Genomic DNA, 12,702 nt, shown 5'->3' with positions numbered 1-12,702 from the left:
AGAGAAGCAAGTGTGTTGGATGTTGGATGTGACTGACTGAATAGATGTGCATACTGAAGGAAATGGCTCAGGCAGGTACATTAGCAGGGGCTGTCAGTGGAAACTTGACATGAAACTAGGTAGGAAAAACTTGCACTAAGATGGCCTGGGAATCACAGATAATAAAGGGGAAGAGCTGCCTCAAAACAAGGTAAAACAATGCCTTCCTTTCCACTGGTCTCTGGAGAAGGTTGCACAGGAGACCCTGATCACAAGAGCCTGGCTGAAGCCAGTGTGCTTAAACTTTTGCCCTCAGGAACAATAAAAGCAGCAATCTTATAACATGTCTAGTCCCATACATTATCAGTATGCAGTATTATCCAATATCAGTATCCAGTGCATGCTCTATTCAAGAGTCCCACTAACTTAGAAATGGAAAGTGCCAAAGGAAAATACACATATTTAAATCAACTAGTCCATCTGCCTAGGATGCTCAGTTTTACTTGTTAGAATAAGAGCAACTCCAAACTTCTGAAATGTTCCAGCTGCAGTTGATGACCAGGCTCCCACCTCAGGAATGGCAACAAGATCCCCAACATCCCATGTCACACATCCCTCATGAACCCATGCCTGTTCCTGGAAACTGCTTCCTGGGAGGCCAGACACTACCCAAATGGTATATGCAATGCTGGCATATACCAAAGCAGGAAGTTTTGCCCCTATCCTTTGGGCCAGTAAGCAGGGCTAGTTACTGAGTGGGAAGACACAGCATAAACTATAAGGAAGATAAATGAGTAAAAAAGGAATATTGACATTTCTTTCCTGTGCATTCTAGCTGCAGTGGTTCAGATGCTACAGTCATTAAAAAACGGAAAATTGAAGCAAAATATTGCAGAAATAACCTCTAGCAACCTGCCACCCCAGCAGGAAGTGCTGAGGGCTTTGGCTTTACTTCTGATTGAAAACAAAAATGAAATCAGTGAGGCCGTGACATTACTCCTGTCAACTACAGCAGAAAACAGGCACTTCAGAGAAAAGGTGAGTGACAGCCCTTACCTAATAGTGAAAACCACTTATGGTATCAGGGACTTATATAAGCCTGTTCACTTCTCTGTCTGTAGGTCTTCAAAATAACTTCTCAAAGTTTCATAGATTGTAGAGTCAGAAGGGACCCAATGGATCATCATGTCCGACCCCCTGCCCCTGGCAGGAAAGAGGACCGGGGTCAGACGCCCCCAGCCAGGTGATTGTCAAGCCTCCACTTGAAGACCTCCAAGTTAGGTGACAGCACCACCTCTCCCGGAAGCCCATTCCAGACTCTGGCCACCCTTCTTGTAAAAAAATTCTTCCTAATGTCTAACCTAAATCTACTCTCCACTACTTTGCACCCATTATTCCTAGTTACTCCCTGAGGTGCTCTGGAAAACAGCGCATTCCCAATTCCCTGCTGTCCTCCCCTAATAAATTTATAGGCGGCCACAAGGTCACCCCTCAGCCATCTTTTGTATAGGCTGAAGAGATCCAGATCTCTCAACCTCTCCTTGTATGGTCTTTCACGGAGACCACTAATCATGCGGGTGCCCCTCCTCTGAACCCTCTCCAGATTCTCCATGTCCCTCTTGAAGTGCGGCACCCAAAACTGGACGCAGTACTTCACCTGCGGCCTGATCAATGAGGCATTGAGGGGGAGCATCACCTCCCTTGATCTGTTGGTCATGCATCTGCTAATCTACGACAAGGTGCGACTGGGTTTGTTGATGGCCTCATTACACTGCCGGCTCATGTTCATCTTGGAGTCGACTATGACTCCAACATCTCTCTCAGCCTCTGAGCTGCTGAGGTCATCCTCCAACCTATAGGTGTGCTGGGGATTCCTCCTTCCTAGGTGGAGTACCTTACATTTATCTTTGTTGAATTTCATCCTATTACATTCTGCCCATTGATCTAACCAGTTCAGGTCAGTCTGTAACTGCTCCCTGCCCTCTGGTGTATTAACTTTGCCCAATAATTTGGTATCATCTGCAAACTTGGAGAGGGTGCTCAACACACCCTTGTCCAAATCACTAATGAAGATATTAAATAACACCAGTCCAAGGACCGAACCCTGCGGGACCCCACTACCCACCTCTTTCCAGGTTGAGAATGACCCATCCACCACCACTCTCTGGGTGTGGTCCCTAAGCCAGTTAGCCACCCACTTGACTGTAGGCATCCCCTCCACAGCCCGTTAGCTTCCCTATGAGACTAGGATAAAAAACAGTGTCGAAGGCCTTGCTAAAATCCAGGTAGATGACATCAGCCTCTGCTCCTGTGTCAAGGCAGTGTGTGACCTGGTCATAAAAGGCTATAAGGTTTGTCAGGCAGGATCTACCTGCGACGAACCAGTGCTGGTTTCCATGCAGCATCATTTCCCCTGCTGGGCTTTCACAAATATGCTCTTTGATGATTTTTTCTAGTATTTTCCCAAGGATAGAGGTAAGACTGACTGGCCTAAAGTTACCCGGCTCCTCTCTTCTCCCCTTCTTAAAAATGGGCACCATGTTAGCCTTTTCTCAGTCCTCAGGAACCTGTCTGGAGCACCATGAGAGCTCAAACAGCTGTGCCAGTGGCTCAGCAATGACACTAGCCAATTCCTTCAGCACCTATGGATGGAGGTCATCCGGGCTGGCTGACTTGTACCCATCCAGCCCTTCCAAGTGCTCTTTAACTAAGTCAGCACTAATCTTTAGCTGTCTGGTGCCTTTTGGATATCTGTCTATGTTCAAGGTTGGGAGATCGTCTTGGTCAGTATTAAGGAATACTGAAGCAAAGAACTCATTGAAGAGCTCTGCCTTTTTGTCCATATCAACCACCAACTGACCTGATTTGTTCTGCAGGGGCCCTATGCTACTCTGTGCCTTCTTTTTGCTCGCTGTGTATCTGTAAAAGTACTTTTTATTGTCCTTGACTGTTGTAGCCAGCCTAAGCTCCAGTCCTGCCTTGGCCTGCCTGACTCCCTGCAATAGTGTGCTAGGGTGGTATATGCCTCCTTGGTGGCTGCCCCCTGCTTCCACTGCCTATATAACTCTTTCTTTGCCCCCAGTCTTTCCTGAAGCTCCATGTTCAGCCAAGGGGGCTTTTTTATCCCCTTAGCCCCGTTCTTGTGTAAGGGGATAGACTCCTTTTGTGCTACAAGGATCACTCCCTTGAGAAACTTCCAACCCTCTTGGACCCCCATTAGCCCAATGCTCTTGAGTTCGGTCACCTCACTAACTAGGTTCCTAAGTTTAGTAAAGTTGGCCCTTCTGAAGTCTAAAACTCTAGCATCACTGGATATTTTTGTCACCCTTTGCTGGATAGTGAACTCTACCAAGTGGTGGTCACTATCACCCAGGTTACTGTGTACCCGCAGGTCGCCCACGAGATCATCCCCTGTTGCTAGGACCAGGTCTAGCAGGGCGCTACCCCTGGTGGGACTGGACACATCTGGGTTAGGTAGAGGTCCTGCACACAGTGTAAGAACCTCCTTGAGTGGCTTCTTTTGGCCGCCTGTTCCTCCCAGCTGATATCTGGGTAATTTAGGTCCCCCATGACCACTGCCTCCCTCACCTGTATGGCATCTGAAAGCTGCTTAGGGAATACCTCGTTTAGCTTGTCATCCTGGTGAGGAGGTCTGTAGTAGACCCCCACTACCAAGTCCTCCTCCCCTGGCCCCCCCTGGATCCTGACCCAAAATGTCTCGATATTCCCCTCCTCCACTCCTGCCTTGATGACAGAAGATGTGTACTGCTCCTTAACATAGAAAGCTACACCCCTGCCTTTTCTCCCCACTCTGTCTTGTCTATATAACCTGTATCTCAATGCCTACCACCCAGTCATGCGTAGAATCCCACCATGTTTCAGTTAAGCCGACTAGGTCATACTGCGCGCTAGCAAGCAGGAGTGCGAGTTCCTCCTGCTTGTTCCCCATACTCATGGCATTTGTGTAAAGACATTTTAGCCCCCCAGTGGGTGCTCTTGGTGTCCTTTTGCCTTGATGACATGTGTTCCCTTTAGTACTTACCTGGTTAGGTTCAGTGCCTTGTTTGTGGCTTTTCAACCCTGGGTTCACATCAACCACCAGTTCCCTGTCCCCCATCGAGCCTAGTTTAAAGCTCTTCAGAGATCAGCCAACCTGCAGGAGATGTTTGATATAGTCTGAAGAGGTGTTCCAAATATTTCTGTAGTTGTTCAGATCTGTTTCTAGAACAAATACCACATTAATATTCTGGGCACCAACAGAGGTTGTTTAGCTGTTTGGTTTTGCATTGTATGTTCCTGCCATATACCATATATGAGCATTATATAGGGGGAATGAGGTGAGTTGTTTCTGGGGTTTATCTTCAATAAACTCTTTCTAAACCATCACTCAAGCACTGCCACTGGGAAGAAGCTTGTGCAAAGAGAAGGGTGTAAAACTTCTAGCTTGGAAGGCGGTAAGATCTTAGCAGTCATCCTGATTCCTACAAGGGAGGAACTGCTGATGAGCAACCAAGAGTCAGCTTCACAGTTCTCAGTGAGAGGATCAAAAGAATTTAGATCAAAGATGTGATTTTAAATAAAACATGAGATTTAAGATTAAGGCTTTATAACTGCAACAGATAGGGTTGCAGTAAACCAGTGAATTAAGAAGGCAGAAAAACAGGGAGGGGGAGATGAATGACTTGTACCTGTACCTTGTACTTGTTTCCTGCTCCTCATACCTCTGGCGCCCTCAGCCACTGCCCCACTGAAAGCTGACTGCCCCACTCTGAGAAGAGAGGTAGACTAGGAGGAAGAAAAATGCGGGAATGAAGAAGGTTGCAAGACAAAGGATACATCTACACTGTGGTAGCAGAATATTTAGTCATGCTTTGGGGAAATAAATTCCATCCATCAGTTCTTGCTTCAGTCCTGGAAATGAGATGGTGTTGATGTCCTAAGGTGGGGTGATGCCCTTGGCACCACACTTAGGACTCTGGGATGTTCAAGTGATCTGGATTATACCCAGGGGACAGCGCTTCTGTGGTGTAGACATATCCAAAAGTTCCAAGTGTCAAAATTAATCTCCTTTGTTCATCCTGTCTCCATTTTTTTCCCTTCCAGTTGTTCAGTATCCCTGTGCTATCTGTCCCCACCCTCTGCTTGAAATGAGCGTCCCCTTCTCCTATTGCAAACTTGCTGAATTCATGTCTGGTTTGCAGCACTGGTGCCTGTATGAAAGCACCCTGGAAATCATTATGCAGCTGTCTGATGCTGAGATTTGCTGCTAACATTGACTACTGTTTGCTCAGCAGTAAAGGGCATTTCTCTACAAAGGAGCAGTAAATTCATGTAGCAGATGGGCTGGGTTTGCAGGAATCACTTCCAGTGCCTCTGCATTCTGGCTCAGTCTCAGGCAGGTGTCATGCAAAGTCATTACCATCTTAGAGCAGGGGTCAGCAACCTACTGTCCATGAGCAGGATCTGGCCTGTGGAGATACTGGATCCAGCCCTCAGCAGCTCATGGAATCAGCAGCACGTTCCAGGAAGGGCAGAAGAGGAGACATCCCCAGAGTCCTCGTGCCTGCCTTTTTCTATGTATTCCCCTCACAGCATCTGCTGAGGGCTGGGAGGGCTGAGCCTTCAGTAGGGAGCTGGATCATAAACAGCAGCTTGTGGTAGGAAAAAGGTTGCCAATGCCTGTCCTAGAGGGTGCACCTGGAGAAGAAGAGTGCAGCTTGCTCTCCATGACCCCTTTTGTAGGGACTGCCTTCCAGTTAATGGCAATTCCTTTAACGTGTGTGCTCCTTCCCGGGGGGCTGGACTTGGACCACTAGCTTTTTCCACAAAGATTAGGAACGGACTACAGCAACTGACCAGTATTGGATTAGAGCCAACCTATCCCATTACTGGACTCATAGCCATTCCATCCCTAGTAAAGGATGATTTTGCTATTTCAGTTTGAGATTCACATTGTTAGGTATATCAGTTTTCTCCATTCAGAAGTACACAGTTGTGTATATGGCTTCCACTTTTCTGTTGCACACTACTGCAGACATCTTCATTAGTGTTCTCTTCTCTCTGTTTTCTAGGCCTTGATGTATTATTGTGAAGCATTAACCCAGCCTAGTCTCCATCTCCAGAAAGCAGCTTGCATGGCACTGAAATGCCTCAAGGTAAAAACCAGGGAAATCAGTTGTGGTCCTCTACTTTACTCTCTCATGGAAGTTTAACAAAAATAAAATAAAAGATTCTTTCACAGTAGACCCAGCTGAACAAAGATGCACAAACTACAAAGAGACAAACAGCAACCACAAGAGACTTATACAGCATTTGCTGCCACAATGCCAGTGGTGTGTTGACAAACTTGTTAAAACAGTGGTTCTGAACTGGGGCATCACAGGGAAATGACTTGAAAAGCCCCCAAGCCCCATCACTAGGATATCCCTAGTTGCCAAAGCACCTCTGGAGCAGAAGGAAGACTCCTTTCACCCTCAGGCCCGACCCTACTACTGGGAGATCTCCCAGCCCCAACACTAGGTGAGGGGTCCCAGAATCTATCCCTTCTCCTACAAGCACAGACTGCCCCACCTGCCTGTGTCCTAAACAGAACTCCAAGAGTCCCAGTGATCTCAAGCAGAAAAACAGCTCTAAACCTTTCCCATTGTCTAATCCTAACCCCAGCTCAGGCTGATCTACCAGCCCCAGAATGGTACGATTACAGCAACACCTGGTTAAGAACCCCTGATGTAGGCTGAGGCAGCACAACAGTGGCTCTCAACTGGGGCACTGCCAAATTCAAAATTAGGAAGAGGCATGCCCTGACTAAGAAGGCTGGGAACCACTAGCATGGGCAACTGGTGCTGCCTTAGTCCCGCTGATGGGGGGCGGCAGCCGATTGCTGTGATCGTTACAGCTGCTTCTGGGAGTGGCTGCGGCGGCTCCTGGAAGCAGCTGTAGCAATCACAGCAATCAGCTGTTACCCCCTGTCTGGGAGCAAGCACCGGCCAATCACTGCAGCCACCCCTCCAGCCACTTCCAGTAGTGATTGGCTGGTGCTCTCACCTGTCCCCCCTGCCCATCATCTAAGCAGTGAGCGCAGCTGGTCAGGGGGTGCACATGCACCCCCATGCATCTTCTATGCATCGCCACTGACCACTGGGTTAGAATCTTGGTTTCTAAAGCAAAGAGTTTCCATGACAGTACTAATTTGTTTTTATGCATCCATTTATTTGTGCTCTGATGACAAGAAACCCTGTGTTACTGGTCTTAAAAGATACCCTCTGGGCATATACACAAGGGCAGGGGAGGCACTGCCTGTCGGGGAGGCGTTGTAACTTATGGTGCCCTACACAAAGCACCATGAGTTAGAGCACCATTGCACCCAAGAGGTCTTTGCCTGTTGGGGAAAGGGGCAGGGGGTGTGCTCAGAGTCTGCCTGGACCAGCTCAGGCGTACAGATCAGGGGGTACTCCAGCAGCCTCCCAGGAGGCTGCCAGACCATGGCTTTCCCCAGTTCTGCCCCTCCTGCCAGGTGGCAACTGTCAGCAACAGCTGGAGAAGGAGAGGGGAAGAGAGAACCCCCCCCCCATCACGTGTGTCCCCCCTAGCTACCCCTGCTGTAGTCTTGATGGAAGCAAAGACAGGCCCATATGGCAGGAGAGACTCCCTTCCACACGCCTGTTCTCCATGCAAGCAACTTGATAGCAGCAGAGGGTGCTGCGCCTGGAACTGGGGTGGGGGAGGGAAACAGAGCCCCCCCCCCCCCCATTGCATCAGTGGCTCCCCCCAGACAGGTTTTCTGTCTCCTCTCTCTGACAGTCCCAGTCCAGCTCACAAAGCCACATGGGATGAGGGCAGAATCACCCAAAATTAACTCTCACAAGGAACCTGTACACAGGCACCAGTACACCTGTACTTTGCCTTTGAGAGCCCCTATCTGATACTTCATCAGATGATGGTTAAGTTTTTGCATGATCAGCCATTTTAAAAGTGCTCTGCAGCCATCAACATTTGTTATCTTACTGCTTTAGAGCACTTTTGGGGGTCCTGTCATGCAAAAAAAAGTATCTTCTGTCAATGCCCTCTGTCTCCTACTAAGCGAAGAAAACTATTAATCCAACCTGAATACATGAAAGGAAAAAATGGTTGTATTCACAAACAAAAGTATAGCATACATACCCCAAAATACCCTCAGCTGACCTCTCTACCCACCTTTACCCAAGGTGCATCTGCTTGGCTGGGTTTTCCTGCTATTCTTCTCTAGGGAGGAGATAAGAGGATTAGTCTAATGTGTCAGTTATGTTGTATAATAGACTCCTGGAAGGCACTCAGATACTATAGTGGTAAGGGTAGTACAGGAACCTACAGAGAATAAGCAATCATTTTGAGGGAAAATGACATCAAATTTAAAAAAACCCCAAAAAACATAATCCCAGACTTTAAGGCCAAGTCTACATTACAGGTTTCTGTCAGTCATACATGAGTCATGGCTCCTAACCAACATAGTTGTGCCAGTAACATAGATGCACCTATCCAAGTAAAATTCTGCCTCTACAGGCACAAAAACCTGATGGTGCAGTTCTTTTCACACTCCAGGTAAGGACATGCCACAGAGGCTACATTGCCAAAGCTGTGATATTACTGCTGTAGAACAAAGTTACTGCTTGTTCTATCTGCAAAAAGCTTACCAGCTGAGTTTGACTGACTTGCACGAGTTGTGCCAGCATAAGTATTTTGGTTAGAAGGTCAAACCCTACCCCGCACCCCGACACACTCCTAACAAATAGAGCTTTCCAGCAAAAACCCTAAAGTAGGCAAAAAATTTATTGTGCTAGTATAGCTTTTTTTCTATTCAGGGAAGTATTCAAACATAGAAATCAGTGTGCCTGTGTGTGTAGGACGGGAAGAGAGATGTGGAGAAGATGATGTATGTATAACCACACAAGAATGTGGAATGAAAACATAGGATAACTGGTAAAGTTAATACAGCTTCTTTTTATGTTTTCTAGGCTACTGAAAGTATTAAAATGCTAGCCACACTCTGCCAGTCTGAGGATGAAGAGATCAGAAAAATAGCATCTGAAACTCTGCTCTCTCTTGGTGAGTTGCCTGCTCTCTATTTTTTTAAATTGTCTTACAAAGTGTCCATTATGGGTATCCAAGACGACACAAAATTTAAGACAATAAATCAAAATAAAACTGAACCAAGACTCTCCAACAGCTAATAACGTAAAATAACCCAATAAAAAGGACCAAAGAGAAGAAAAAAAAAATCACACAAAACTGGGATGGTGTGAAGAGAATATAAAAATGAGAATGAGTTGGCCCAAGCAGAAATGCCTTGATGCCAACCTGGACACAAATACTAAACGTTCTATAAGCTATTCCATTACTTGGAGCAAAACGTTAGCCCAGACTCGTTAGTGGAAAAGAATACATTATGCGACCCTATTCAATTCCCAAAGGCACACTTGAGACATTAGGCTGACATTAGGCTATATTCATGTTCAAACAAATTACACATGAAAAACAAATGCTAGCAAAACACAGAAAAAATACTGCTTGCTCTTATTTCTTTCATAGGCAAACTTCTTGGTGGCACACAGACTGTTTAGCAATACAGCTGTGCAAACAGCAGCACATGATCACAAACCACACCTGGTTCAATTTTGCAGCAAAGACTCCTTCCTAGCTGTAAACCCTGTACATGTTTTAAAGTGATTAAAAAACAAACAATAAATTCATAAACCTTAGTACAGATCTACTCTCAGAGTCAAGAAACACTTTTAATTTACCAAATCTGCCCCTGCCCTATTTGTTTCAAGTACCCTTTTCTAAGCTCTAGATCAGGAGTGGGCAATTACTGTATTTGGGCCTGAGGGCCACTTTGGGAGTTTTGGTGAGCTGTTGTGGGCCAGGTCAACACAGCCCGCCTCTGCCCCTCAAACAGCTCACCAAAACTTCCTAAGTGGCTCTGCTTGGGCCAGGCAGCAGGGATGGGGTGGAATGGAGCTGTGGGATGGGGACAGGTGGGTAGGGTCAGGGCTGGGGCCAAGGCTAGGATCATGAGGTGATGACAGCGCAGGGCTGGGGCCTGAGACAGAGCTGTGATCTGCTCCCTTCATGCCCTTGCCCATATAACCGGCACCCATGGCAGGGATGTGTGGGTAATGGATTGCAGGTCCTGGCACCTGCTCTGTTACCACCCTGCAATCCCACCCCATGGTTACAGCCCTGCCTGCCCATCCAGGTCCCAGACACTGCTCCCCACCTGCCTGCAGCCCCATCCCATCTGTCTGACCATGTACTCTGTCTGTGTGGATCCCACCTCTGGTGGTGAATTTGGGACAGACAAGCTGAGGTGCCCGGGCAGTGGAGCTGGGACCAGCAACGGTGGCAGCTGGAAGGAGCCACCACTGCTGGGGCTGCCGGAAAGCAAGTCTGCTTCAGCCCCGCTGCACACCTGGGACTGGCCACATGTGCCATGGCCTGGGCTGCCTCCGCCCCTGCACCTGGGCTGGGTGGGACTGAGGGATCTGCTGCGGGCCAGACAAAATCCCTTGGTGGGCCAGATGCAGCCGATAGGCCATATTTTGCTCACCCTTGCTCTAGATGCTTTTATGCTACATCATATAGAATTAAATACCCCAGCTCAATGCTCTCCCTATAAAGTACTCACTCCCACCACTGTCAGAGACATACTGGGCTACATGGACCATTGGTTTGATCCAGTATGGCACTTATGTTCCAATTCTTATTACACAATCAGTGAACTTGTCACACTTGTCTGGACAAGCAAATTTAAAAAAATCATCTCATTCTCCATGCCTTTCCCCTTCAATCCATATCCTGCAAAAATGCCTTATGAAAGCTTTTATATGAAGCAAAAGGATCAGCTAGAAGGCAGCCTTTTTGTGAAACAGAGAATGAAAAAAGTAGATGATGTTTCATTATAGTCTTGCAAGTGACCAAAATGGTGACTACCCAGCACCCCAGTGACACAGAGTAAAAGGTTTTGAGGAATAGTTTGAACATTCGCAGGAGCATTCTGTTTTCCTAACTGTATTTCCAAATTTGGATTTATCAGATTAAAAGTCCTGGAGGAAAAAAAGTAAGCAATAAAAGTAATTCTCCCTAACAAGAAGAAATCTTATTTGCTAAATGTTGTGTATGCAGAGAAAGCAACAATTTATGTATGCTTTACTGTTTTTGCGCTCAGGTGAAGATGGGCGGCTGGCATACGAACAGCTGGATAAATTCCCTCGGGAATTTGTTAAAGTTGGAGGCCGTCGTGGGACTGAAGCTGCCACAGCCTTTTAGGTGCAAGATAACTCACCTACCATTGTCCAGTGAAAAAGACTGGCTTAATTAGCAGGGTGGTGTTGTAATTTAAACTGCCAGTAAAAATATAATCCAACTTTTGAAGCATGTTATAAAACTGTCCTGAAATGCAGCAGCTTAGATTTTTAAAGAAAAAAAGCATGCAAAATGCAGCTCCTGAGTTCCTCTTGGCCCTTTGCCATAGCTTACGATAGAATGGATATTTGCTGAAGAATAATGCAATTCCATCTGCTTCGGAGTGAATGATGAGCCTCAGCAAACTTGTATGAGTTTTTAGAAATCAGCATCTGGATATATTTCACAGGACTTTGTACTATTTTTTGCTGAAGTTGTTGTAAAAGCTTGGAATCTGATGCTGTATCTAAAAACGAGAAGTGGGAGGCCACCCAAGTAGGACTATAGAGCACTGCTTTCTGCATACTAAGCTAAGTGTCTGATGCCTTGGTCCCTCAGCAGCTCTGCTGCAGCCTAACATACCACTCAGCTACTCAGTTCTGTTTTAATAATGAAATATAGAATGAGTTTCTTCAAATCAAGCCTTGCCTCCAGAAACAGCATGACGTAAGCCCCAGGGGATGTCACTTCAGCTATTTGCATTAAATGCCTCTGCTGATCTTTTATTTCCTCTCTCTTGCCCTCAAGTATTGAACCACCATTAATCCAGGGATTTACTTGTGCTATCAAACTATTACGTAGGTTTTGTAGAAATAAATGGAAGGTTAACAGAGCTCATTTTTCAAACCAAGGAAAGGCTAATATAGTACAATTAATTGCATAAATCCCTCAAGTTGGTTTTGTTCCCTAGGTAACAATTAGGAGTGGGTTTCATGCATGCTGACTAGTGGATGGCAGCTTGCTATAGTGTAGTTCCATCATAAAGAACAGCATACAAAAAGGAACTTGAGGCTACAATAAATGCAGTGTGAAAGAAATACATTTTCTACCCATTTCGTAAGAGACAGGATACTTCAAGCTGTTGATTACAGACTTTAAGTTAACAGAAAAAGAGGTGAGTGCAATTTTAACACAAGGGTGTTCCTGTGCAGCAATTTGTTTTACATTGAATACTATTTAGATGTCAATTAAATCATCCAGATTTTGATAGACTTATCTAAGAGAAAGGTTACCAAGAATTCACTTAAAAAAGAAACCTTACACGCCAAATACACTGGCAGACAGTTTTTGACTGTGAATGTTACAATGATGTACATATATCTGTATATTTATAAATATATATATATATATATATATATATATATATATATATTCTTCCTTTCAAATATGTTACATTTGTACAGTTTAAAATGTTTACTTGTTTACCAGAGGAAATAATCCCTTTTTATCAAAGGTGAAATAACCATGTTATGGTTTTTATATCATATCTATTGCATGACCCGATTC

The 12,702-nt window shown here is 45.8% G+C and overlaps 1 protein-coding gene across 1 annotated transcript in view; it reads left to right on the top strand.

The window, feature by feature from the left end:
* The window catches only part of RIPOR2 (RHO family interacting cell polarization regulator 2), a 93,532-nt gene extending 81,042 nt beyond the window's left edge, over window positions 1–12,490 (top strand). The window contains 5 exon segments of the mRNA XM_025216424.1: window positions 815–1,017; window positions 6,051–6,134; window positions 8,970–9,060; window positions 11,180–11,214; window positions 11,216–12,490. Coding sequence (XP_025072209.1) covers window positions 815–1,017; window positions 6,051–6,134; window positions 8,970–9,060; window positions 11,180–11,214; window positions 11,216–11,332 — 530 coding nt within the window. The 3' untranslated portion in view covers window positions 11,333–12,490.
* The last annotated feature ends 212 nt before the right edge of the window (window positions 12,491–12,702 follow it).

The sequence above is a fragment of the Alligator sinensis genome, unplaced genomic scaffold (genome assembly GCF_000455745.1).
Source record: "Alligator sinensis unplaced genomic scaffold, ASM45574v1 scaffold969_1, whole genome shotgun sequence".
Classification (NCBI taxonomy): Eukaryota; Metazoa; Chordata; order Crocodylia; family Alligatoridae; genus Alligator; species Alligator sinensis.
This window is presented reverse-complemented; position numbering and strand designations above follow the sequence as displayed.